This window comes from Amphiura filiformis, chromosome 17, assembly GCF_039555335.1.
Source record: "Amphiura filiformis chromosome 17, Afil_fr2py, whole genome shotgun sequence".
NCBI lineage: Eukaryota > Metazoa > Echinodermata > Ophiuroidea > Amphilepidida > Amphiuridae > Amphiura > Amphiura filiformis.
In genome coordinates, this window is record NC_092644.1 from 60419836 (window position 1) to 60443579 (window position 23744).

Below are 23744 nucleotides of genomic sequence, written 5' to 3' on the forward strand. Positions count from 1 at the left end.
ACTTTCCAAGAAAACATCTTTTTTAAACGAAGTACGTAGAACTTGGACATAATTGGCACAACTTCTCAGTGCAGTATTATTAACTTTTATATAAGTGGTTAAAAAAATCAGTGTCTCAGTGTATTGGATTTCTGTTTTAGCATTCTCAAATTCACAGGAGAATGCACAACTCTAAAATAGTACCTTATAAAAGGTCTTGGCAAAGAATGTCGTTAGTAATTATTTTTCTCCCCCGAAATAGCATGGAGCACGGCAGGAAATTATCTGCGTCAACTCATTTAGCTAGCCATCTGTAAGGCTGTTGGCGTTTATTGGAACCACCGTAATGAGTCGGAGGTAGCTAGTCTCACTGTGCAGGACATTTTTTTATGAATTCTTGGAACCAGCATGAGATTGGATAGGTAGTCCTATTGTGAAGGACCATTTTAGTAGTGCTGTAATATGATTGAGAAGCTAGTCCTGTCAGGTCGGATAGTTATTGGAACTGTCGTAGTGTGATTGGATACTAGTCCTACTTGTGGGACAGTTATTATGATGGCAATCTAGTCCTATATCATGGTAAACTTTTTTCCCAACCACCATACACTGTAGTAAACATCTCTTTAAATCATTCACAAGGAGCAGGTACTGGCATTTTGTATCCCTTTCTACATGTTCTATAGCATTAATTGCATTCACATTGGAATTGGTCTTATTTGTCCCAATTATTTGTGTCTTGTATCACATGGCATTGTTCAAGCTGTGCATTTTGGTTCTTTTAGCTAGTGCATCACAAATTGTGTTTTAAGCAACCCCAGGGTATTTTTGAAGTCTCTATATATTTCAAGTAATGCTTACTAATACTTGAAACATTATTTTCCATAAGCCCTTTTTTTGAAATATACAAGTAACAATTTTTCTCTGTTTTTCTGTTGATTTCCAGGTGAAAAGAGCCAGAACAGAGAACGACAGCTCAAGTGATAATCACACGTCTTCTAGGTAAGTCACATCTATTCTTTAATTTTTGTTAAACAATACAAGAAATCTTGTATATTTAAAATCATTTTGTGATCTAGTTTCTCTATGTTTGTGTAGGTGTGCACCAAGTCCGTAGATAGGATTTTTGTTGGGGGGGGGGGGGGGTTAAGGGTTTGCAGAATTTTGTTGGGCCATTTTGAACAGGTTATATATAAAAAGGGGTCCACTACCTCAAATTGTTGCATGGTTGCTGTTGACAGGCAACCTGTCTGCATTCATACTTGAAATGCCAATTATTACTACAGTTTGCTCACAGTGTACCACCAGTACTTCATTTCAATCACATTTACTGTTTTCAAATTTTAAGGACCTTCTTTTCATAATCAGTCCAAAATAGGACCAAATCCCAAATCCAGGGTTGCCTTTGTGTTGTGATGGGGTCATGACCATTTTGGTATTGTATCCGATAAAACCCTAAGCATAGCTAAGTTTTCTTATTCTAGCAAGTGCTATCTACTGCTGATATGAAACCCCCAGTATTAATGTGACATACAGCTAATTGCTGTTATTTTTAAGATGATTATATTTTTGTAACCTCTGGAAGTTCACAAGACAGCAAATATTAAAAGACATGAAAAGTATATTAATGTAATAGATTATGTCATCAGTTTTGCAAAATAAGCAACTGCAATTTGCAAAAATTCCAAAGAAATAATGAAATGTAAAAAGTAAAACTAAGTCATTTTTGTGTTCATTTTATGCCATGAGTGAGTGAGGGTGAGTTGTTGTGTCTGGGACTTTTAGGACCTCTGAAATTTTCACTGAACATTAATTTTCACACTTTTAATGCTCAATACAGATAATACGAAAATAAAAATACACAGATATGTTCTTTTATTTGTCTATGTAAAACTCAAAGTAGCTCAAAATGGGTAAAGCGTGAAAAATTAATTCTGTGAAAATTACCACTTTTACAGCATTGGAAATTGGGTCTCTGACCGGGTTACTGGTCATTGCTCCAACATTCACTATGACTATGGTCAGCCTGATTGGCAATGGCAAAGTTCACTAACATAATTTAATAAGCATATCTCAAAATTGAACCTCTAATTATGGAGTATGAGTTTTTGTACCCAATGCATTCAAAGTTCATTTATTGGGGTTACGGAACTTTGTCCTTACAGATGAGCATATTTGAGATCCTATTAATAATTTCTGATGATGACCAAAAAGAGAGGGAAATGGAAAATTTCAATTTTAAGTGTTTTTTTTTTTATCGTCTGTCTGCTCACATAGGTCAGGTGTAGGTCAAACATTGTTAGTAATGAAAAATGCTAAAAGTGTTAATTGTATACAAATAAATGTCCAGTAATACATGAATAGTGACCAATCAAACTATGTTTATTGTGTCATAATATTAAGGGTGAAAGTGTTTTTCTGTAAGCTTCTGTACGTGACAGGCCTGCCCTATTTTCAATGGCTTAACCCTAAACTCTAACCATATACTATTTGACTCCAAACTGGAGGAAGGTTCAAATTCAAGTTCAAAATAATTGATTAACAAAATGTTCTCTCTCATAAAAGTTTATGAAGTAATACGGATGGAATGGATCTGGACAAAGCATGAACAAAAAGTATGTCAAAAGACTCAATCTGACCCAATTCTAAAGACATGATATTGGTGTCTTAGTTTTAGATGAGTCATTTGGCATATCTCTGATTGAAATCTGCTCTGTGCTAAGTAAAATTGTAGTTTGTTCTTGTCCAAAAGAATAATTACAGAAAACTCCTGACTCATTCCCAGGAATGTTTGTACTTGTGCATGTATCGGAACAGGTGATTCAAGCAGTGTTTATAGTAGCGTACCAGTGAAAGTTTACATTTTTCAAATTTTAAAGAAATTAATCCATTTATACTGTGGTTAACCCATGGTGTTCATGGGGTTAAGCTTATAATTGTAAATGATGGCAAATTGAAAATTGTGCTGGGAGGTATAAATGACCCTTGCTAAAAATGTTACAGTTTTTGTCATGTTGTGTGAACGTGTCCTGCTATTGGGCATTTTTACTGGAATTTTGGTATGCCCCGTTCGGTGACCTGGTTCCTGGTATAAGTGTGACATGAACCACTGTCAAACAGTGTGTTGTGCGTACATACATGTACATATGCACACTAAGATGGATTTGTGTGTGCATTTCCATTGACATGTGCATGCATCTTCATAGCTCTAAGATACACATGTCACCATGGAGCATACTGTGATAGAGCATTTAGGTTGTTTCTCAGAATAGATTCATGTTTTGTGGCTTGAAAGGGCCACACAAGAGAGATTGGACCTATGCCACAACATAGGCTGGCCAGTGATGTGACAGACCCACTTTCGCACTAATCAATTGCACCCATTTGCCTTGTAGGACCCCCTCAGGAAATGCCTTGGCGCTGCTCCCCTTCCTCAAGAACAAGAACCAGTTCTATGCCTAACTCCAATCCAGTAGTCACCATTAAAGATAGCTTATTGGTAATTTTCTCTGCAAATAGAGGAACCATGTTAATTTGTTATATGGTGTTGCCTATGAGTACATGCATCCACAAATATACCTATGTCCCCCCCTTGCAACTTTAAAAGGGAGAGGGCCACTTGTATTCACCCCCAAACTGAGGAATCACACATGAGAAACTACCCTTTAAATGCAGACACACAGGAACTGCGGATGTCCCTGGTTGCCAGAACTTTCCAGGTTGGCCCAAATTGCAAGTTAAAGCATACAAACATGAGTCTGCAGTTACCCGGTATAAGACAGTCCCCCGATTGGATGGTGATTTCTCTAATGTGACCAGGTTGGATAGTAAAAAATTAAGTGTGTTTGTGTCCCCGGTTGTTTGGTGTTTTCTCAGACTTGTGTGTGTGCGTCCCCGGTTGCCAGCATTTACAAGTATTAGAGACTGGGAGGGAGTCTAACAAATAAAATTGAACCTTTGGACAAGCAAGTCCACCATCACTTAAGTCCTCTATTAAATTGGACAATAAACACCAAACTTGTCTACAAATTGTTCTCCAAAATTGCCTAAAAATTACCATGTCTCTGATGACTTGAAGGAAAATACAAAAGATAAGCTTTTATACCAGACCCTTTTTGTATAAAGAAGCAAAGAAAGTTATGTATATTTTATTTAATACTTTTTCAAAAATTGCAAACTTAATTAAAGCATTATTAGTACCTCATAAGTCATAACTGTACCATACCTTTTGATGTCGGCTCTCTTGACCTCTTTGCTAAGGCCAAAATAAGTAAATAGTGTAAGCATGAAAAAATATGTCATGAGCAAATAATGAGCATTGATAATTTGAAAAACAAATGTTCTTGTGAAATGGTCTGATGATAATGAAAATAGAAAAGCTTTCTTTGGAAAAAAATAGAGCACATCCTGCAGATGAAGTAGGGCTTTTTTGTTAGATCAAAACGGAACATAATCATGAAGAAGGATCATGAGGGGAAGGGAAAATAACATTGATAAATGATGTACAGAATCTATTACAAGATACATACATGCACCAAGCAATATGCCACATGTCTTGTCTCTTTGTATTTTGCCGGCTGGGTATGTACCAGGGTTACCAGATTTTTTTGGTCTGAAACGTGGCAAACACCCATCTAGATGGCGGTGGATTGCACTCAAGGTAGCCCAATTACCAGTCAAGGGAAATGCACCCATAAAACGTTGAAAAGAGTAATTCTACTTTTTGACATAAAAAGCTTGTGAAAATCAACTATACATTTTTATCATGCAGTGACTAGGCTGGCAAGGGAAGCAGATGGGATGCCCCCAAATCCACCTGGGTCCAAAAATCCCCTCAAATCTACCAAAAAAAGTATACCACTAAAATCCCGAAGATTCTGCCCTCAATCATCAAAATTGGCGGACAAGTACCAAACATTTCCCCAAAGTCCTCACAGAATCCAGCCATTTTTTGAAAAGTCTACTTTGTCAAAAATGTACCCCAAAAAGGTCAAATACTTTTATTACAAAAGGCAGCTCCTCCAAAATATTTTCAGTGACTTTTTCTGAGGTGCAGTATGCTTTCAAAAAGTAGCCCAAATTGTGGTTGTCAAACACTGTGTGGTTGACATGACTGGTTTTAGGGCTGGGTATGAAATTCATTTTGACCATCATTTTCACACATGATTTGACAAGACTTAACAAGGATAATCCAGTTAACACTCTTGTAAACAACGATTATTAACACAAAACAAATGACTAACTGTTCAGCCATGGTTTAGATAAGATAAACTATTTATGAATGAATGACTGCTATATTGCAATTTTGAGGATGTCAACCTTATGCGTAACCAAGGTGATTTGTATGTAAGATCAAAATAGTTTGGTAAGATTTATACTACATTAAGAGACAGAATTGGTGGGATGGGCATCTTATTGGTGTTTAATGGTTGCCATAGTAACATTCATATAATGGTACATGAAAATGATGATGATGACCATGGTGATGATTGGGTGATGAAGCTTAAAATTGATGACGATGTCAACGATGAAAAAGATTTAATAATTAAAGCAAATAAAAGTTTAAAGCCAATCATGTGACTAATAATATTTTTTCTGAAAATTGGGCCACAGACATAGACTTGGTTTAATAATAAGTGTTTTATAATTATTGCTGCTGATATTGTTGTTGTTGTTATTATATTATTGTTGTTGCTTTTTAAAATATCCAAGTATGTTACAATTTCTTAGATTGAAAAGTATTTTTAATTTTTTAATGCCAGAAAATATATCAATTGTTTTGGCATAAAATAAATAAAGCCACATATTTTGTCAACAAAGTTGTTTACACCTTGGTCCTTTTGGCAATTTCCTTTAAGCAACAATCATCACATTAAATCTCCTTCACCTAACCCCCTGCTATCACTGTTTGTATACAATGTCTTATATTTGTATTATTCCGTTTTCATTTACTGAGGCGATTTTCTTAAAAGATAGACTAGAGCTGTTGATTGTTGAAAAATGGGCAATTTGGCATGATATCTCGCAGCCATCAAAGATTTGTGCAGGGTCCACCCACTACTTAACCACACAAAGAAAAACAGTCATCGGTCAGATTATCAAACCAAGGCCCAGGAGAATGCTTGCCACCCAGTTTTTTTGGGGCGTATAAAGATAACATGACCTAGGCTTTGAAATGCCCTGCCAAACGAATGATTGAAACAAGAAATGAAGGAAAGGTTGATTTTTGTCATGGTAGAAACTTTGCCCGAGGGTTTGCGTTAGCATTTTTCTCCTCCTTGCCTGCCAATTTCTTTTCTTTTCTTTTTTCCCCCATTTTCTTAAGCATCTAACCAACATGGGCAGAGTGCGCTAACAAGCTTGTTCACTAAGGGTCAGGAGTGGCCTAGGGCCGTGTCTCACTTGTCGGCACTTTGGTAGAGCAAAAAGAAAAAAGAGGGTAGAATCAGGCTGAAAAACGGGCCCAGCGGGAAGCACGGCACCCTGGGAGAGACAGGCTGTCAGGCCCTGATTTGCAGGGAGATTAACAGCGTGAGATGAAGCATCAGCCAAGTCAGTGCTAGCTGCCTCTCAAGTCTTGTGTGTGTATATGCATGCCTCCCTCGCTCAGGCTACGCTGATTGAGAGTTAAGCTTGGCTTTGTGGCAGCAGTAGCAGCAGGCAGCAGGCTGTTTCTCTTTTCTCTAGCTGGCTCATTCACTCAGTCACTCAGCAGCGGAGGGAATCCTCACACACATCTCAACTAGGGCAGTGTGCATCATCAGCATTCAGATCAGCGGATGACTGTGCAGTGTACACACAGGACCAGGTCAACTCCGGAGGAACCACCACTGGTAATATTCTACATCATCTAAAGGACGGACGGACAGTAGCCTCACTACACAACAAAGAGAGGATTTTTCCAAGTATTTTTCTCTGCTCATTGCTAGTTGACAACTAACTGTGGACTGGACAAGGAGACCTATCAAAGGTGTCCTATATAAGCCTTGTATGTAATAACATACTACCAAATCTGAGATTGTCAAGACTGTATCATCACTGACTACATGTAAACTGAGACGTGATTGCAAACTAGCCCAATCGCCTATTTTGATTCTCTACGCCATACAATCTACAACTCACTGAACTGAAGATATTTAGATGCGTATAATATTGATGTAATGTGTGTATGTAATATTAACCTACATTCACAAAACTAGGGGTAACATTTTCTCTGTTTTGTTTTGTGGACTATACCACCCTACCCTAGTTTACTATCCACACGGTTAATTTGCATATTCTGGAAAAAAATACGTCAGGCAGCGAGCGAGACTGGGGAACTGTCTAATCAAAACCCATCAGCAATCTTAGAATCAATCCACAAACACACTGGACTACTAGCTAGCTGGCATATAGCACACAGCATATGACCCAAGTCAACGTTGGTTGGTTGTACCGTGCCCTGTACTAGGCTGTCTCTAGTTACCGACCCTTGTATGCATGAAGCCGGCCAGACACAAAACAAGCCGGCAGTCAGACCACTGAAGATTTTTTTCCCTCTCTCTCATTCAGTCACTTTACCTGTGTGTGTATAACACTAGAACGAGAGTGGAAGTGGACTATAGCACCTACCAGTGTGTGTTTGGTCATCATTTCACTGACACCCACCAGTACCTTGTTACCAGTTTCCGTCAGACCATTCAGTACTGTCACCATTCGTTTTGCTTTCGGACATGGATTTATTATAGTCATCGATTCATGTTAGCACGCAACTTGGTCTCTCATTGGTCTATCCTCATACATATGTGATGGTAAACTGAGCATGGAGGTATTATAACCCTAGCTAAACTACACATATCAGCCTGTCAAATTTCAACCCAATCTTTTTTTTCTACTACGGCATCATCTGTCTGTCTTGACCGAGGCACCGAATTTTGATTTGCAATTTTGGATATTGACCCTATTTACAATCGATTTTACCGAGTACCGGTCATACAAGTTCTTCATCGGACACTTGTGCGTATTATATATTAGCATCGCTGGATCAAGATTGTTTAAATCAATACCTTGTATCTAACTTGTTGCCGGACTAATGGTGGATATATAGTAGCATAATTTGTGCTACTAATTTTCTGTGATTTTGGATTTTATGAATGGGTTGGTGAGTATTATCATATTATTTTAACTCCTCTCTTAACTATTTACTTTTCATTCCTTAATAAGATATTAATGGTCATACACACATGAAGTAGAATGACAGCTTGGGGGACACGTTTGCACATTTGTTTACCTATCCTTTCAATTATTTAAACAATGTAAATATTGTCTGTCAAACAGCATAATATATTTATGCTGTTTCTAAATCTTCATATATTTTATTTTTTCTTAACACGATGAAACATGCTGTCATTTAGTGAGCTGTACAAGTACAATTTAGAGGGTATTTAATATACTGTAGGCCATGTGAGCAGACGACGCATACTACCATTATCAAATTGAAAAAGTTTGCTACCACTCGCCTGGTCCTCGCCTTGGTGCTCACTCACTCACCCGTGGTTATTTAGTTAGTGTTAGCCTACTTGTCAAACTCTGAACACATGTGCCGCTACAAAACCAAGACAAATGGTTCCTCACCATTCGGGGTCAATCCCCCATGTTGTACCTGGTGTGTGTTGTTGTGACTCGCAGACATAGATTTCTTACCATGCATGATGTGATGGGAGATTTAACAAGGATTTCACTTCAAAATATTCACTACATGAAGGCATTTTTATGTTCTAGTCTGTAGTTTTACAAAGTTGGTAAGGCTGTTTTCACTTCTTGTGTTTAACTTTCTGGTATTTGAGATTTGGGGTTAATTTCTCTCTTTTTGGTGGATTCTCAGAATTTCGTGAACTAAAATTATCATCATTAATGCACATTTTAGGAATAAATTAACCAAAGTTTGCATTTATGAATATTAAGTTTGAAAGATACACCCAGAATTATAAAATATAATTTATTGATCCACCACAATGCTGTAGACCTACTTAGCATAACAGTCACAAAGTCAAAACTGTGTGTATGTTTAAAATAAATGTTAAATTTGTGTCGCAAAATAATATTCTACAATAATAAAAGGTCATGATGTACATTGTGAGAAACATTAAAATAAAGATTTATTCAAATTTCAAATTAATATAAATTTTCATGACTTGTTGAAACATAATATCATACCATTGGTATACAATATCCAGTGAAATGTTTGGATTATGTTATGCTATTGAATTTTAGAAATCACTTTTTTCCCTCAGATTTAAACTGTTTATGTTAGAATAGTGATAAGTAGGTTTAATGCAAGCCTACAATAACCCAAAATAAGTTGTATTTTCATCCAATTTTTTTGCCACAGTGTAACAATTACATTTAGGCTTAAAAAACATTGATTGACTATTGAATAAAGCCTGTTTTTTGTCTTGTAGAAAATGAATTGTGCAAAAATTGAATTCTAGAGAGGTTTTAGAACTGGGATTGAACAGTGCCTTGAGCCCTAAGCCGTGGTCTGTAGGCTAATCCTCCTTGTGTATTGGTCTGTATGTGGGTACATGTACAAATAAGCCAGCCAATGACAGATGCCGGATCAACTTTTTACTATTTCAAGGGTGACGGAGGGAAAGGTTGTACTTATTGATGGTTTTTTTGTTCCTCCATAACGCTTTTGTGTCATGACCATTATAAGCCATAGCAGTTCTTAATATGCAGTCATGTTGACATCGTTACATTCTTTATGTTAGCGGTTGTATTGATACTTGCTTAATCTTAAATTTTATACCAATTTGCATAATGTGTACATGATACTGTATACTTTTGCAGCTGTTTTTCACATTGTTTAGGCTATTCATATCATGTGACTATCCATCACATTTATGCATAATTAGGGTAAGAAAAGTAGATTATGTTGTAAGAAGTTCATCCCCAAAAGTAGAGGATTTTGTCATAAAAAAATAAAATAAATTGTTGCTACTTAACCCATTATGTAGCCAGGGAACTAAAGTTTAACACAGTGCAACAAGTTAAACTCAATTTACCCTTGCTAAGAAATGGGCCAATCCATGTTATTGTTTACCGGGTCAGATGTCAATCATTGTCATGCAGATAAATTTGTATTGTTTGGCTCGACCGGGAACCAATGGGATTTGCCGCCTTACCGGGTTTCAAGGCGTGATTAGGTAGTGATTTATTCACTGTTGGTTTTGTATTGGACACGACAACAACAAAAATCTTTGGCTACCGATTCTTAGAAATCAACAGCAACTTCATAAGCCATAAACAACTGACTGATTGATGATAAAAAATCAAGCTTTGGGAAGCTTAAAATGTGCACGTTTACTGCATCAATAACAAGGACACGCTGATTTTTCTACCTTGTTTCTGCTTACTGCACAACAATATAATCATGATTCAGGTTCGAATTTAATGCTGCGCTATGTATAATTGGTGGCGAGTTCGGCGCTGGCATGCAGTGCTAAAACTTGGATGTAAAAAATATTTATACATGTAGTAATATCAACATTTTGTGCACGTTTTGTGAGCTAGCGAAGTCAGTATTCTATACAATCGTCGTGGAAAATTACGGTAGAGCGAATCCTACTGAACAGCACAACATGCACGCAAAGCAGTCATCTTCAAGACTTCATGAAATTTGTGGTTGAGTAATTTCTGATTAGACGGAGAAATATCCGGGTGAGAATAAATTTATTTAATTTATGTATAATGCGGGAGTCGAAATTGTATTTAAATGCATCTAAATAATATTTAATGGTGTTTTCTTGCACACGAAAAGTGCTCCAAAACTTTGCAATTCCTGTGGCTTTACGCATTTAATATTAATGTTTGTTTACCAAGTGTGGTTCTATGAATAATTCATGAGGTGTAATTGTTATGGCCAACACGGGCAGGGTTTTACAATGCACATGTAGCCATTATCCAAATAAGGCAAGGCGTAATAAAAGCGCGCTCATTATGACGTCAGGGTCCTTGAGAATTTGACATGGGCGAATCAATCGATATCCCGATTGGCAAACAATGACTTCCCATTGCAAATCAATGGCGATTTTTCCGGTGTCATCGTATACATTTGAGCCATAGTTTTTACCCGCGAATTTGGACAAATATTACCAAAGTTACAGCAATTGTCGAATCAGTGTGGCAGCTCGAATTCGGGATGACAAAATTTAAGCAAATTAAACTATCGTTTTTGATTGCGTCCGGGATTGCGTCGGTTCATTTAAGTAGGTTTTTTTTTAGAATCGGGTATGTTTTTAGGGTAAGGTTGACAGTCGTATTTTAATTTGGTGCGAATTCAGTTCAAGCAGTGCCAAGAAATATTGTCAGTTTTCTTGAAATTAATGTGGTTATCATTCAAGGGATCCCTTTTATAGTTAAAACTCAAAAATGTTGGGATCATTTGGCTTACAATTTACGTATTAAAAGCTGGAAAGTCATAAGTAGAGAATTTACAGATGGTCTATTTTATGTTCCTACTTGTAAATAACAAAATGAATAAGAATAGAATAACAAAAGGGAAGTTGTAAGGCGATGATAATGTCGGTCAACGATTACGTGATTGGGTTGGGAAATCCCTAATAATGATAATAGTTTTAAGTAGCAAAAGATACGATGTGCAGATGATAATATTTAGCCACGTGTAGCAAAAGAGTTCACAAAGGCAATTTTTTTTAGCCATAAAAATTCTGGAATATTCCGTGTGCAATTTCCCGTCTCCCTCGTTCGTCAAAATGGGGTAAAGACAGCCCGTCACCCCCTGGCGAATTTAGCGTATTAGGCGTTTGTGGTAAAATTTTAGACAATTTCTAGGTGTGATTTCACCTTTTTATGTTAATGCAAGCATATTTTGGGTGATAGTTGTTAGTATAACATTAGCAGGCCAGGTTTTTGTGGCTTATTGAAAGGAAGGGTATCATGAGTATATTTACCCTTGGATATTTACCTTCATAATGGACGATTATGTCTAAGCTTACTATGCATAGAAGCGTATATAATTTACATGACAGAGTCGGTAATGCATTAGTTTTGTTTGTTTGGTTGAATTTGGTTTGATTGTGGCATAATGCCTTATTTATAAGGTAACCTAGTTTCATTCATAAAGTGGTCATATAGTGTAGGTCTAATTTTAGTCACGGGTTGTAGACAAAATGTATCGATAAACAAGGATAGCCCGATATGTCCCTAGCGAGAATGGTTATTGAATACTTGGATTTTGGATTTGGATTGGAAATTTGATTGGACTGGAATTGTAATGTTCTTTTCTTTGGATTTGGAGTGAAGTTGGATTTAAAAATTGGTTGTGAATTGAAAATTGGAATAAAAAAATAAATAAAAATAAATAAAAAAAAATAAAAAAAAAAAAAAAAAAAAAAAAAAAAAAAAAAAAAAATAAAAAAAAAAAAAAAAAATATGCAAGGCTCTTTTCTTAGGATTGAATTTGGATTTAAAATTGGTTTTTGGATCTGGATTGGAAATTTGATTGGACTGGAATTGTAATGTTCTTTTCTTTGGATTGGATTGAATTTGGATTTAAAATTGGATGTGGATTGAAAATTGGAAAAAAAAAAAAAAAAAATAAATAAATAATTGCAAGGCTCTTTTCTTTGGATTGAATTTGGATTTGGATTGAAAATTGGATGTGGATTGAAAATGGAGAAAAAAAATAATTGCAATGCTCTTTTCTTTGGATTGGATTGGATTGAAAATTGGATTTGGATTGAAAAGGAAAAAAAAAAAAAAAAATAATAATGAAAGACCAGGGTTTATCATGTGTGTTTACGGTCTGTGTGAGGGATTTTGATCATAGTTGCATACCTTTTTTAAGTATTGGGAGAGAAATTGATATGAACGCATCCCTTGTTAGGCTTTGATCACAGGCTCAGCGGGAATGTGGACGAGCTCTTGAGTCTTTATAGAACTTGATGGTATTAGTAATTTGAAGTTCAACGGAAGATTTTAGATCATAAAACTTGGTGAAGAAGGATCTTGGATACAAATGTAGTTTAATATTCTTGTGGTAATTCTCAGGTCATCAAATATTTGGATGGTGATTTAAGGAGGAGTAGTTATGAGTGCATAAATACATTGGCAATCTCCCTGTTGGCCACAAGGGGGTCAATTAAAAGTAAAGTAAAATAAATTGGATGGTCATGAAACCAATATAAAGATATCTGATTAGGAAAACTCGTTAAGCAGGGTCAAAGAGCTAATTAATGTAGCGAAGGATTTCATGAAAAACGGGGATAAAAAATTCCTGAGGTCAAGTAAGTAAAAGCCGGATTGTGTAAAAATTGGGAAAATGTGTTCCCTCATCCCTTGCATTTGTGATACAATGACAAGTATATATTGTGTCAAAGCATTTTTATTGTGGATTAAGGGTAATTAAGGCAAAGATTGCTTCAGTTTCTGGAATTAGTAATTAGTAAATGTCATATTTTGAAAGGGTTAAATTTGTATGAGAATAGATCGCACAAATAATTTGTCATGCTTATCCACATAACACGATGGTTCATAAAACTGGTCAGGGAAAGAAATTAATACAAATTAAATATTCATCTGTCTCCTGATTACTTGTGTTGGATCACAAACAAAATCTCAAGTTACACAGGGTAATTAGTATAGATGTGCTGGCAGGTTGTTTCCCATTTCTTTTTTCTTTCTTTTATTTATATTGCAGGCGATACCAATGACACTTTGATGCTGGTGGTAAGAAACAAGCCTGACCTGTATGTACTTGTACACCTGGACACCCTTATAATTGCTAGTGACTACTAGACTTTGTGTGAGGCGACAGTAGACTTTGACATGCACAGCGAAGCATATTGAAAATTTTGTGTCATCTCTGCGAAACTGAACTTACATTACGAGCAATACAAGGAGAACATGCATCTTTACACATATTGTACTGTCAGAAGTCTATTGAACCAAATAAGTTCTGAAGTTCGAGTCCAGCTAACGAAAAAGTTAATACTTTAGGGCTTCTCTGGTGTATATAATAGCATCGTTTGATCAACCACAGTTGAACTTTGCATGGGAAATATTAATTTGAGCATTCCTTCGATGTCGAGTAGTGGAAATTTGGAAGATAGGTTGTGCATGATTTAGCCATGACCGGCGCTTTGGTAAGGCAACTCAGGAACAAAGGGTCGCATGAACATCGAGAGTGCTGAAATAGAATAAAATAAAGCAAGACATCAGGCAGAATGCTGTTAGCCACATTGGTCCAATATTTTTGACGCAAAATGGAACCAAACAACCCAATCACTGGGTTCCGTATGTGCGGTTGTGCGTAAGTGTACTGGCCAGTGCAGTGGGTGCCCTACTCGGATCACAAGGTCTATTTTCACTACACAACAGAATAACCCGAATTCTGCCCGAGATAGACGAAAAGATTTTTCAATTGGTAACTAAAAGTATGAAAGTACATTGCGATGTTGATCATCAAAAAGCTCAAATCAACATCTTCATTACCGATTCTTAGAAATCAACAGATTTTCAATTGGTAACTAAAAGTATGAAAGAAAGTTAACCATTGCGATGTTGATCATCAGAAAGCTCAAATCAACATCTTCATATATTTGAAGAAAGAGTAGTAAATTCATCCAACTTCGCATTGGTAGTGGACAACATATACAAAAATTTTATACAATTTTGCAGAGTTGGACGAAAACTTTAGGGGACAACATGGGAATTTTCCATTGGACAAATGAATCTCATGGGACTTGGAATATCACTAATATCTGGATTTCTAAAATTGAATTGCATTGTAAGTAAAATTGTACAAGAAACAATTTATACAGTGGTGAGCCCTCTGATATTATATTGATGTGCTTTGCGTTGCTACGTAATAGTATGACTATACGAGGGTAGAAGTGGTAGTACATCACGTCAGGTGCGGTTTATATCTCAACAACACATATATTCTGTTGCACATTTGAAATTAATAACATTTAGTCAATCGTGCTGGTATTTGTTTGATTAAGTCTGTGTTAAAGGGAAGTAGGGATCAACTCCAGGTTGGCATGGGGTAGCTAGACTCTGGGGCCAAGTACTATGCCCTCATTTTTCTAGTTTTTTTGTGAGGTTATGAGTCGGCTAGTTATCGCGTTGATTTCTTTCAATATCCTATTGTGACTATACAATGTATCTCGCAGCATATAGAGCCAGCATAATTAGTAGTGTTATTGTGGAGAATTATATGGATTACAGTCAATATCCAGCAAAGAAATTATAGTGCTGTTTTATGCTAATCAGCAATTAGTGGCACAGAGCCAAACTGTGATTTATATTTCAATGTGCCAACAATAAAATCCTTCATTGAGGTTCCATTTAGTTATCAGTAGCATTATCAACATAGGCAGATATATCATCATGTAGTTTCTGGTTTTCAAACAGGCGCTCTCAAATGCGCTAGTCAACTTTTAAATATGTGCCTCATTCCATTGTGTATCATCCAGGAGCGTTAGAGGAGGTTTAGGTAATGATATCCGTGCAGCAAAGTGAACAAACAAGTTTAAGGGGGGAGGGGGAATTAACCAAGTTCCTTATAAAATAAGTCCCTTGTGTGGGGTTTTGAATTATCTTTTCTGTATTTATTTATTATGATATATGTATATGTCATAGAATGCTAACATTAAGACTTGATCCTTTGTAACTTCAGGTAGACCACCTGTTGAAGAGTCTCAGGAATTCCACTTGGGAGCGTGGGATCTGTATGCACCAGTACCGTAATTTATTGTTGAGTTTCCAGCCATGATATTTGATGAATGTTCCACGGGTTCGGGTCAAGCGCTCAGAATTTAGCCTCGGGTGGCGGCCACCCGAGTGCAAGTTTGGATCACATTTGGTTTAGCCATGATATTTGATTTAATGATCCACGGGTTCGGGGTCAAACGCTCAGAATTTAGCCTCGGGTGGCGGCCACCAGAGTGCAAGTTTGGATCACATTTGATTTTGCTAAAAGCGAGATTTTCTGCGCCTTTGGTCGTTGTTTCGCTAGAGTCTTGGGTTGGGTAATTCGCTCGATTAGAGAATCTCCTATTATATATTTGGCTATAATACGGCTGAGAATTTGTTTGTTTGTTTGTTTGTTTATTTGTTGTCGGTACTGGTGCGGGTCTTAAACAAAAGTCAATAAATGGTTGTCGTGTCTGATTGCCAACATGCATGCAAATTTTGCGTCCGAGTGTTTTTCAATTTCTCTGTCTTAGGGTAATAAAGTTTAACACAGTGCAACAAGTTAAACTCAATTTACCCTTGCTAAGAAATGGGCCAATCCATGTTATTGTTTACCGGGTCAGATGTCAATCATTGTCATGCAGATAAATTTGTATTGTTTGGCTCGACCGGGAACCAATGGGATTTACCGCCAGCGGGTTTGAGGCGTGATTAGGTAGTGATTTATTCACTGTTGGTTTTGTATTGGACACGACAACAACAAAAATCTTCCCACCCACCGCGCCCTGTGTGGACATGTGAGAAGGAAGTAAAATATAATTATGTGTGACAGTAATGAGATAATGACCTGTATAAATACAGATATATTTTATCTCACTACATGGTAGTGTGTATAGCTAATTAAAGCATTTAACTGTCTGTAAGTTTAAAAGAAAAATCAAGAATTATGGTCCCTGTAGATAAGGAGGGAGGAATAAAGAGTTGGCCTTGATCATTAAAATTACATGTGACTTGCAATTAATTTCCCTTTCTCAGATCTTCAAAGATACAATGTACACTGTTTAATTAGATCATGTGTTCAATATGTTGCCACATAAAATTTATATAATTGTTCTGTATCAACCTTTTTTTAGAATGATAGTTCAAGAGGGAAAGTAAGTCGTCAAAACTATATATATGTACAGGAATTGACAATCGTATTGTTACATACAGGCACAGGTGTCATCAAAAACAGTAAAGTAGTCTTTTATAAGGTCAAAGACTTCACACAGTAAGCAAAAGAAAATAATGCTGGGTTTTGAATTATCTTTTCTGTATTTATTTATTATGATATATGTATATGTCATAGAATGCTAACATTAAGACTTGATCCTTTGTAACTTCAGGTAGACCACCTGTTGAAGAGTCTCAGGAATTCCACTTGGGGCGTGGGATCTGTATGCACCAGTACCGTAATTTATTGTTGAGTTTCCAGCCATGATATTTGATGAATGTTCCACGGGTTCGGGGTCAAGCGCTCAGAATTTAGCCTCGGGTGGCGGCCACCCGAGTGCAAGTTTGGATCACATTTGGTTTAGCCATGATATTTGATTTAATGATCCACGGGTTCGGGGTCAAGCGCTCAGAATTTAGCCTCGGTGGCGGCCACCAGAGTGCAAGTTTGGATCACATTTGATTTTGCTAAAGCGAGATTTTCTGCGCCTTTGGTCGTTGTTTCGCTAGAGTCTTGGGTTGGGTAATTAAGCTCGATTAGAGAATCTCCTATTATATATTTGGCTATAATCTGGCTGAGAATTTGTTTGTTTGTTTGTTTGTTTATTTGTTGTCGGTACTAGTGCGGGTCTTAAACAAAAGTCAATAAATGGTTGTCGTGTCTGATTGCCAACATGCATGCAAATTTTGCGTCCGAGTGTTTTTCAATTTCTCTGTCTTAGGGTAATAATAATAGTTAACATTGAGGTTCATGCCGATGATATATTACTACTCCCAGCATAGTGAACCAGGCCTATATTAGTATAGATAGATATATAGATAGATATATAGAAGCAAGCCAGCTTAACTAAACTCACAAGTCGGTCTTCTCATAAAAATGCAGGGATCTTTGCAACTGAACAAACAGCCCTGAGATGTACGTCCCTTCAATCTCTTGCCTTTTTAATCATTCTTTATCACGGAGTATGTATAATTGCTTCTACGTTCTTGTACGCAGAATGGGCTAGTAGCTAGGTCATGTTTAATAGCAAGCTAGACTACATATTATAGGTGATGTATTACTATTAGTGTTAGTATAGTTTTGTTGAAGGCTTCTTGTACTATTAGGAGTATAATGTGCGTCTGTCACAACAATCTTGTCCGATTGCTAATAATATTATGCATGGGACTAGTTGCTGAATGCCCGATAGCTTGCTTGCCTACGGTTTGCTCCGAAATGGTTTGTTGCTTGCCTAATTTACATATTTGTGTTGGAAGATTTGGTAATTAATTCTTTTTGTTCACTTAAATGATGAATATATATATTTCCCTTTTATTCAGAATTTTAGAGTTTGTCGCGTTGCTGATTAGCAGCTATGATGGTGATATTCCTTGAATAAAGACATCTGATACAATTTTGTTCCTAATAATGATGATTTTATTTATGATATAGGTAAAATCAAATTAATGACAGGATTATTAAATGAAGTAAGGATGTGGGTGACATATTCATCATGTTCATGGCTCTTGTTACTGGTCACAGTGTTGGAACTACTGAGTAAAAAATATTATTTATCAATGAAATTTTCTAGCTCTTTCATAAATTTGTAATTAGCAAAATTATTTAGGATTTGAATTTTATATTCTTAAACTTCATATTCAATACTGGAATGATTTACTACACTACAGTTTCAGGATAGGCAACTGCTGTGTAGCTTATGGTTTGACTCCAATAATGTTGCTGTAAAGTTAGGCACATTTTGTAGCTGTACACCATCCTGTCTGCATGCAGTGAATTCATTTGGAATCAGCAGCCTTTTGCAATTAAAAACAAGATCCTCTTTGGCAGAGCTATAGCCAGGGGGTGCGAGGGTGCAACGCACGTCCCCCAAATTAGCAAAAGTATACAAAAAGTCCCAATATTTATGAATTTGTGAGTGTAGGGAGACAAAAAGTCAGATTTTTAAAGCTTTTTTGGTCAAAAAAGGTTTGGGGAAGGAAGTCCACTTTTCACAAAATTGCCCCCCTTGGAAAAAAGTCCACTTTCAAATAAGCACCCCACAAAAATCCTCACGGGTCTGCTCTTTGGAAATAATTATACAATCAAAACTAGGTTAGTTCAACATTAGTACATTGCCATGGTTATAAGCCATGGACATGATAAATAGTACAAGAATTCAAAATGACTGACCCCTCCCGAAAGCAGGTCATGACAACTAAAACTGGAGCATTCATTTCCTTATTAATTCTGTTAAATTCAAAACATTGTAGGTGTATTGATAGTCTTATTATCATATGATAATGGGTGTGTTTCACTTTCCATTTTCCTGTGTTGTTTAATATTGGACTAGTGGACAAGACTGTTTGGTGTTATTTATGTTAGGCCCATGAAAAGTCCAGTCCTAGGTTTCCATGTACCTGTGTTATGACCAGGGCCGTAGCAAGGTTGAAAAATGTGAGGCGGCCATCATAAATGTGGAGCGGCCAAAACACAAAAATATGCCCAAATTGAAATAAAGATATAAAGAAAAACATAACAAATTTCTCAAAAAGTGTGGCGGCCATGGCATCCCGGGCCGCCCCGCTTGCTACGGCCCTGGTTATGATGATAATAACTTGACTGTGGTTGCATCAAATTCATCATTAGTTGTTAAAATTTTATATTAAAATTTGCGTATTTCACAATATTCCTTTTATGGTTAAATGCATTTAACCATAATAAGGAATAGGCCTATTGTGAAATACGCAAATTTCTGACAATTGCACTTCATTCTGGTCATCACTCCTTAAAAGTACATAGCAGGAAATGGAATGTGGTTTTCATTGCTTATAATTAGGTGCTACTAGGAATATACTAGAAATTTGTGATGTTGGTGTGAGATAAATAAATTATTCTCCATACGCAGGTCAAAGATCATGAATTGTTGCAGTGAAATATTTGGAAGTGGACTGTTTGGAAATTTGCATTAGATGAATGATAAGACATAATGTTGTGATATGTTTCTAAAATATTTTAAAAGTTCCAGGTATTGTTGTTGCAGACTTGAGACCAAGATCTTGCAAAAACAAATTTTTTTTAAAACATACTAAAAATCGTTTTTGCTCATATCTACGATTTTCAGGGTTTTAAGAAAACATATTAAACATGTCCCTTAAACTTGGTAAACTCACCACCATATAATTAAAAGCTAGTACTAAAACAAAGCAAATAGAGATTTTAAACCCACTTTTTCACGGTGTTAGTACAAATCTGCCTAACTTTACCACCACAGTGCACACATGTTATACGGTAGATCCACTCAGCCATTGTGTACCAGAGCTCCCATAGTGCAAGTTTGTACAGTGCCATGACCCAATGTTATCCAGTAGAAAGCTTTCCATATTGAAAATACATCAGTACCATCCATTTACGATTAGATGAGTAAACTTTGATTGCCTCCAGATTTGCGTTTTTTTGCGGACAGAGGAATGAAGCGTATAATCTGTCTGGTTTTTGTGCTTCAATTAGATTCTATGTTTCCATATGTCCTAGCTGTTATGGTCATCTACTATGTGTTTTGACTTGATGTAATAATCATTACACATTTTGAAATATTATTTTGTGGGATTGCATGTAAATTTGAAGTGGATTGAAACAATAAAATGGTATCAAGATTAGGAAGATTATGGTTTTTTGGTATTTCCTTACAGTTATTGCACAATCTTTTTAAGTATTATATTGTAGGATTGCTTGTGGATTGAAAAAAATTATATCTAGAGATTATAATTTTGTTTTGTTCATTTAATCTATTGTAACCATTGCACAATATTTTCAATTATTATTTTGTGGGATTGTGTGTAAAATTGAAATGGATTGGGAAAAAATGCCATGTAGGTTATATTTTGGTTATGGTCATTTAATGATCTCTAATAGACCTAATCATTATAAAATATTTTCAACTGTTATCTTGTGGGATTGCATGTAAAATTACAGTTGATTGGGAAAAAATGGTAAAGGCCTAGAGATAAATAGTTTTTGTTTTAGTCATTTTCTCTACTCCATCACAATCTTTTTCAACTATTATTTTGTGGGATTGCGTGTAAAATTGAAGATAATGGTATATAGATTATGGGTTTGTTTGTTTGTACATGGAGGAATCCTCTATGATCCTCTTCCATTTTCTTCTTTCAATGTGATTGCTTCCGTGTGTTGAGACAAATGGCACTGGTATATTTTTTAGTATAAATTGGACGTAATATTGGCAAATCTTATTTCAAGCTGGATTCTGTTTAAATGTCTTGAAATCTACAGACCCATAGTTACAGATGAATGGTATTAATGGTAAAATGTTGATTTCCTTGTGTTTTTGTCAAATGGATTTATTTATTTTATTTTTTTAACTAAATGTCATGTTACCATTGTGTGTGTTTTAGATGCAAGCCTCTGCGGTCATTTCCATGCACACAAAATATGCGCTAGTCATTTTAAGATCTGAGATCTAATCCAATTTTGAGGATTCAAAATGGAGAATGATGCTGATCATCAAAATTGCATATTTCCTACATGTTATGGCAAAATAATTGCTCTCAGCTTGATGACAATTACAGATCCTTGCACTGATTTGCTTTGTACTGAAAATGCAGTAAATGACTAACTTTATTACAAAATCATCAAAGAGGATGCACTGAATTTATAAAAATTGTATGTATAGGGAGCTATATTATAAATGCACGTTGATGTAGGTCTCATTTTAGAAAAAAATGGAAGAAAGTAATTTCTTTGGCCAGGGCAATAACTGTGCATTAGATGCCATTCTAACAAACAACTCGGCATGTAATAGTAATTTTCATTTTGGAGGGATGCTAAATTGGCCGCTCACTGCGCTCAATTAGTGTACAGGCCTTGCCTTGACCTAGAATTCGCCCTACATGGGGGTGAAAAGACACGACAATGTTGCATACGTACAATGGGCATGGTTGGCCAAATCTACAAAGTTGGTAAAATCCACAATTTTTACCTAATTGTTACATTTATCTTTGTGAGAATTGTGTATGCAGTCACAAAATCAGTTTGTGAAAAAGTGAGGTTTCGATCTGATAGTGATATTCTACTCTAATTGTATTGGTGATTTGAACAAAAATTGTCAAATTTTTTTCTGGGCTGCATGAGCATTATTTTCTTCTACCAAGTGTGCAACTAGTATTTTTATGCATGGACCGAAAGTTATGGCAGGCATATACAACATACTCCAAACTCTGTTACTTTGTTATATCATACAAACTAGTGACAAGTTTTTTTCTGGGTTGTTCAATTTTGCAGGTCTATGGAAATTCAGCAACTGGCTAGCCCACATAGCCAGGTTTCGAGCACAAACGGAAATTCACCGCAGCATGAAAACTCTGATAGTTCCATCAGTTCTATAACAACCAATGGTAAGTAACAAACTTTCTGATTGGTTGCTTCTGTTTGGAAGCAACCAATCATAACTACTTTTGATAAAGCAATAGATTAGGGCCTATATATTTTGATTTGTCACTGTGTGTACTTAACAAACATGCTTATTGGTTATTTGTATTAAATTCCACTTAAAGCAACCAATCGTAAGTCCCGTCATATGCCTAACATTTGAAAAGATTTGCGGCTTATTTTGTGTAAGATCCATTTTGTTTGCCAAACGGAATAAGGCTTTTCATTTTTGTCACTTCTTTTATGTGAAGTATAACAAGAGATTTGGTGAAATAAACCTTATTCTGTATTTCGCTGCGACTAATAGAATTTAATTCTTATTGCGTATCTCAGTTTTTTCTGTTTGCTATGTGTTGCTGTTTTGTTTGCATTGTTATAACTGTATGATACCGACACCCAACATCTATAAGTAGAGCGATGAAATTTGTTTAGTTTTTGCTTTTGTTTGCCGGTTTTCTCTCCCTAAAAGTTGACCAAATATTGACAGAAATAAGCCATTGTCAAACCTTCTTCTGTGGTAAATCCATAATTTACATATGTCCATTTCTCACATTGCATTCAATACAAACATGAAATCCCAAGACAAAGTCCCGGGCTTTACTGGCACGGTGCAGAATCCAAGTCTCTCTAAACTGCTAGGTTACTAAGCAACTCAGTTTCCACGGTGATCAAAATCTCTATATTTCTGGAGAAAAAAATGATTAATGTGATCGAAATCAAGGATATTTTTCGGGTCATAACAGGACTTGAGAGCATTACATGAGACTTGAAAAGTAAGATTTTATTGAGAAGTTGTATGTAACTGGATAGCTGTCATATTAGGGTTGTGGATCAGTTACGAGTGCCGTCATGGATGTGTTTGTAGGCCTATTTTTGTCTCCAATGTTGGTAATCATTGGTGTGACTATTTTAATTCTCTTAAGAATAAAATCTTGTAGTACCCATAAATTGTTCACGAACTCCAATGTCTGGTCCTCGGATCAATTCCACATGTAAAAAAGTGACATTTTTCCACTATGTAATGATGACATCATGTTCATCTATATCACCCGGTTGCCAGGTAACCATGTATCCATGGCGACAACTGCAGAGTCCAGTGTGCTGACTAACACTAACAGTTGGAATTCGGTTCAATCCACGGCGTCCTCCGCTCTGAGTAAGTGGTCACCACTAAGAAACTGCCTTAGTCTTCATTCTAGGACACAGTCTAACTACTTAAAAATCCATAGATACAGTGTGAAAAAATGAGTCATTTAGTATCTTGCTGTTTGTATATCATCCAACAGAAGTGGGACGTTTTGGGCGGGAGGTAGATGGGTGTGTTTGGACTTCAAAAGTCGCCATTCAGTGATAATTTGCTACATACCAGTACCACCTTAGAATTCGGGTTTTGCCATTTTTGGACAAACATGATTACAATGTGACGTTA

At 36.2% G+C, this 23744-nt stretch overlaps 1 protein-coding gene across 16 annotated transcripts in view; it reads left to right on the forward strand.

Annotated features, from left to right (window-relative positions):
* LOC140138091 (protein phosphatase EYA1-like) overlaps positions 1-23744 on the forward strand; it is a 351231-nt gene that overhangs the window by 251740 nt on the left and 75747 nt on the right. For 12 of the 16 annotated variants that reach the window (XM_072159973.1, XM_072159972.1, XM_072159968.1 and 9 more), the window contains 3 exons: positions 923-978; positions 22169-22281; positions 23376-23471. In XM_072159973.1, coding sequence (XP_072016074.1) covers positions 923-978; positions 22169-22281; positions 23376-23471 — 265 coding nt within the window. Of the gene's footprint in view, positions 1-922; positions 979-6313; positions 8117-22168; positions 22282-23375; positions 23472-23744 lie in introns of those variants that run through there. The other 4 variants (XM_072159980.1, XM_072159982.1, XM_072159979.1 and 1 more) reach the window with 3 other exon arrangements.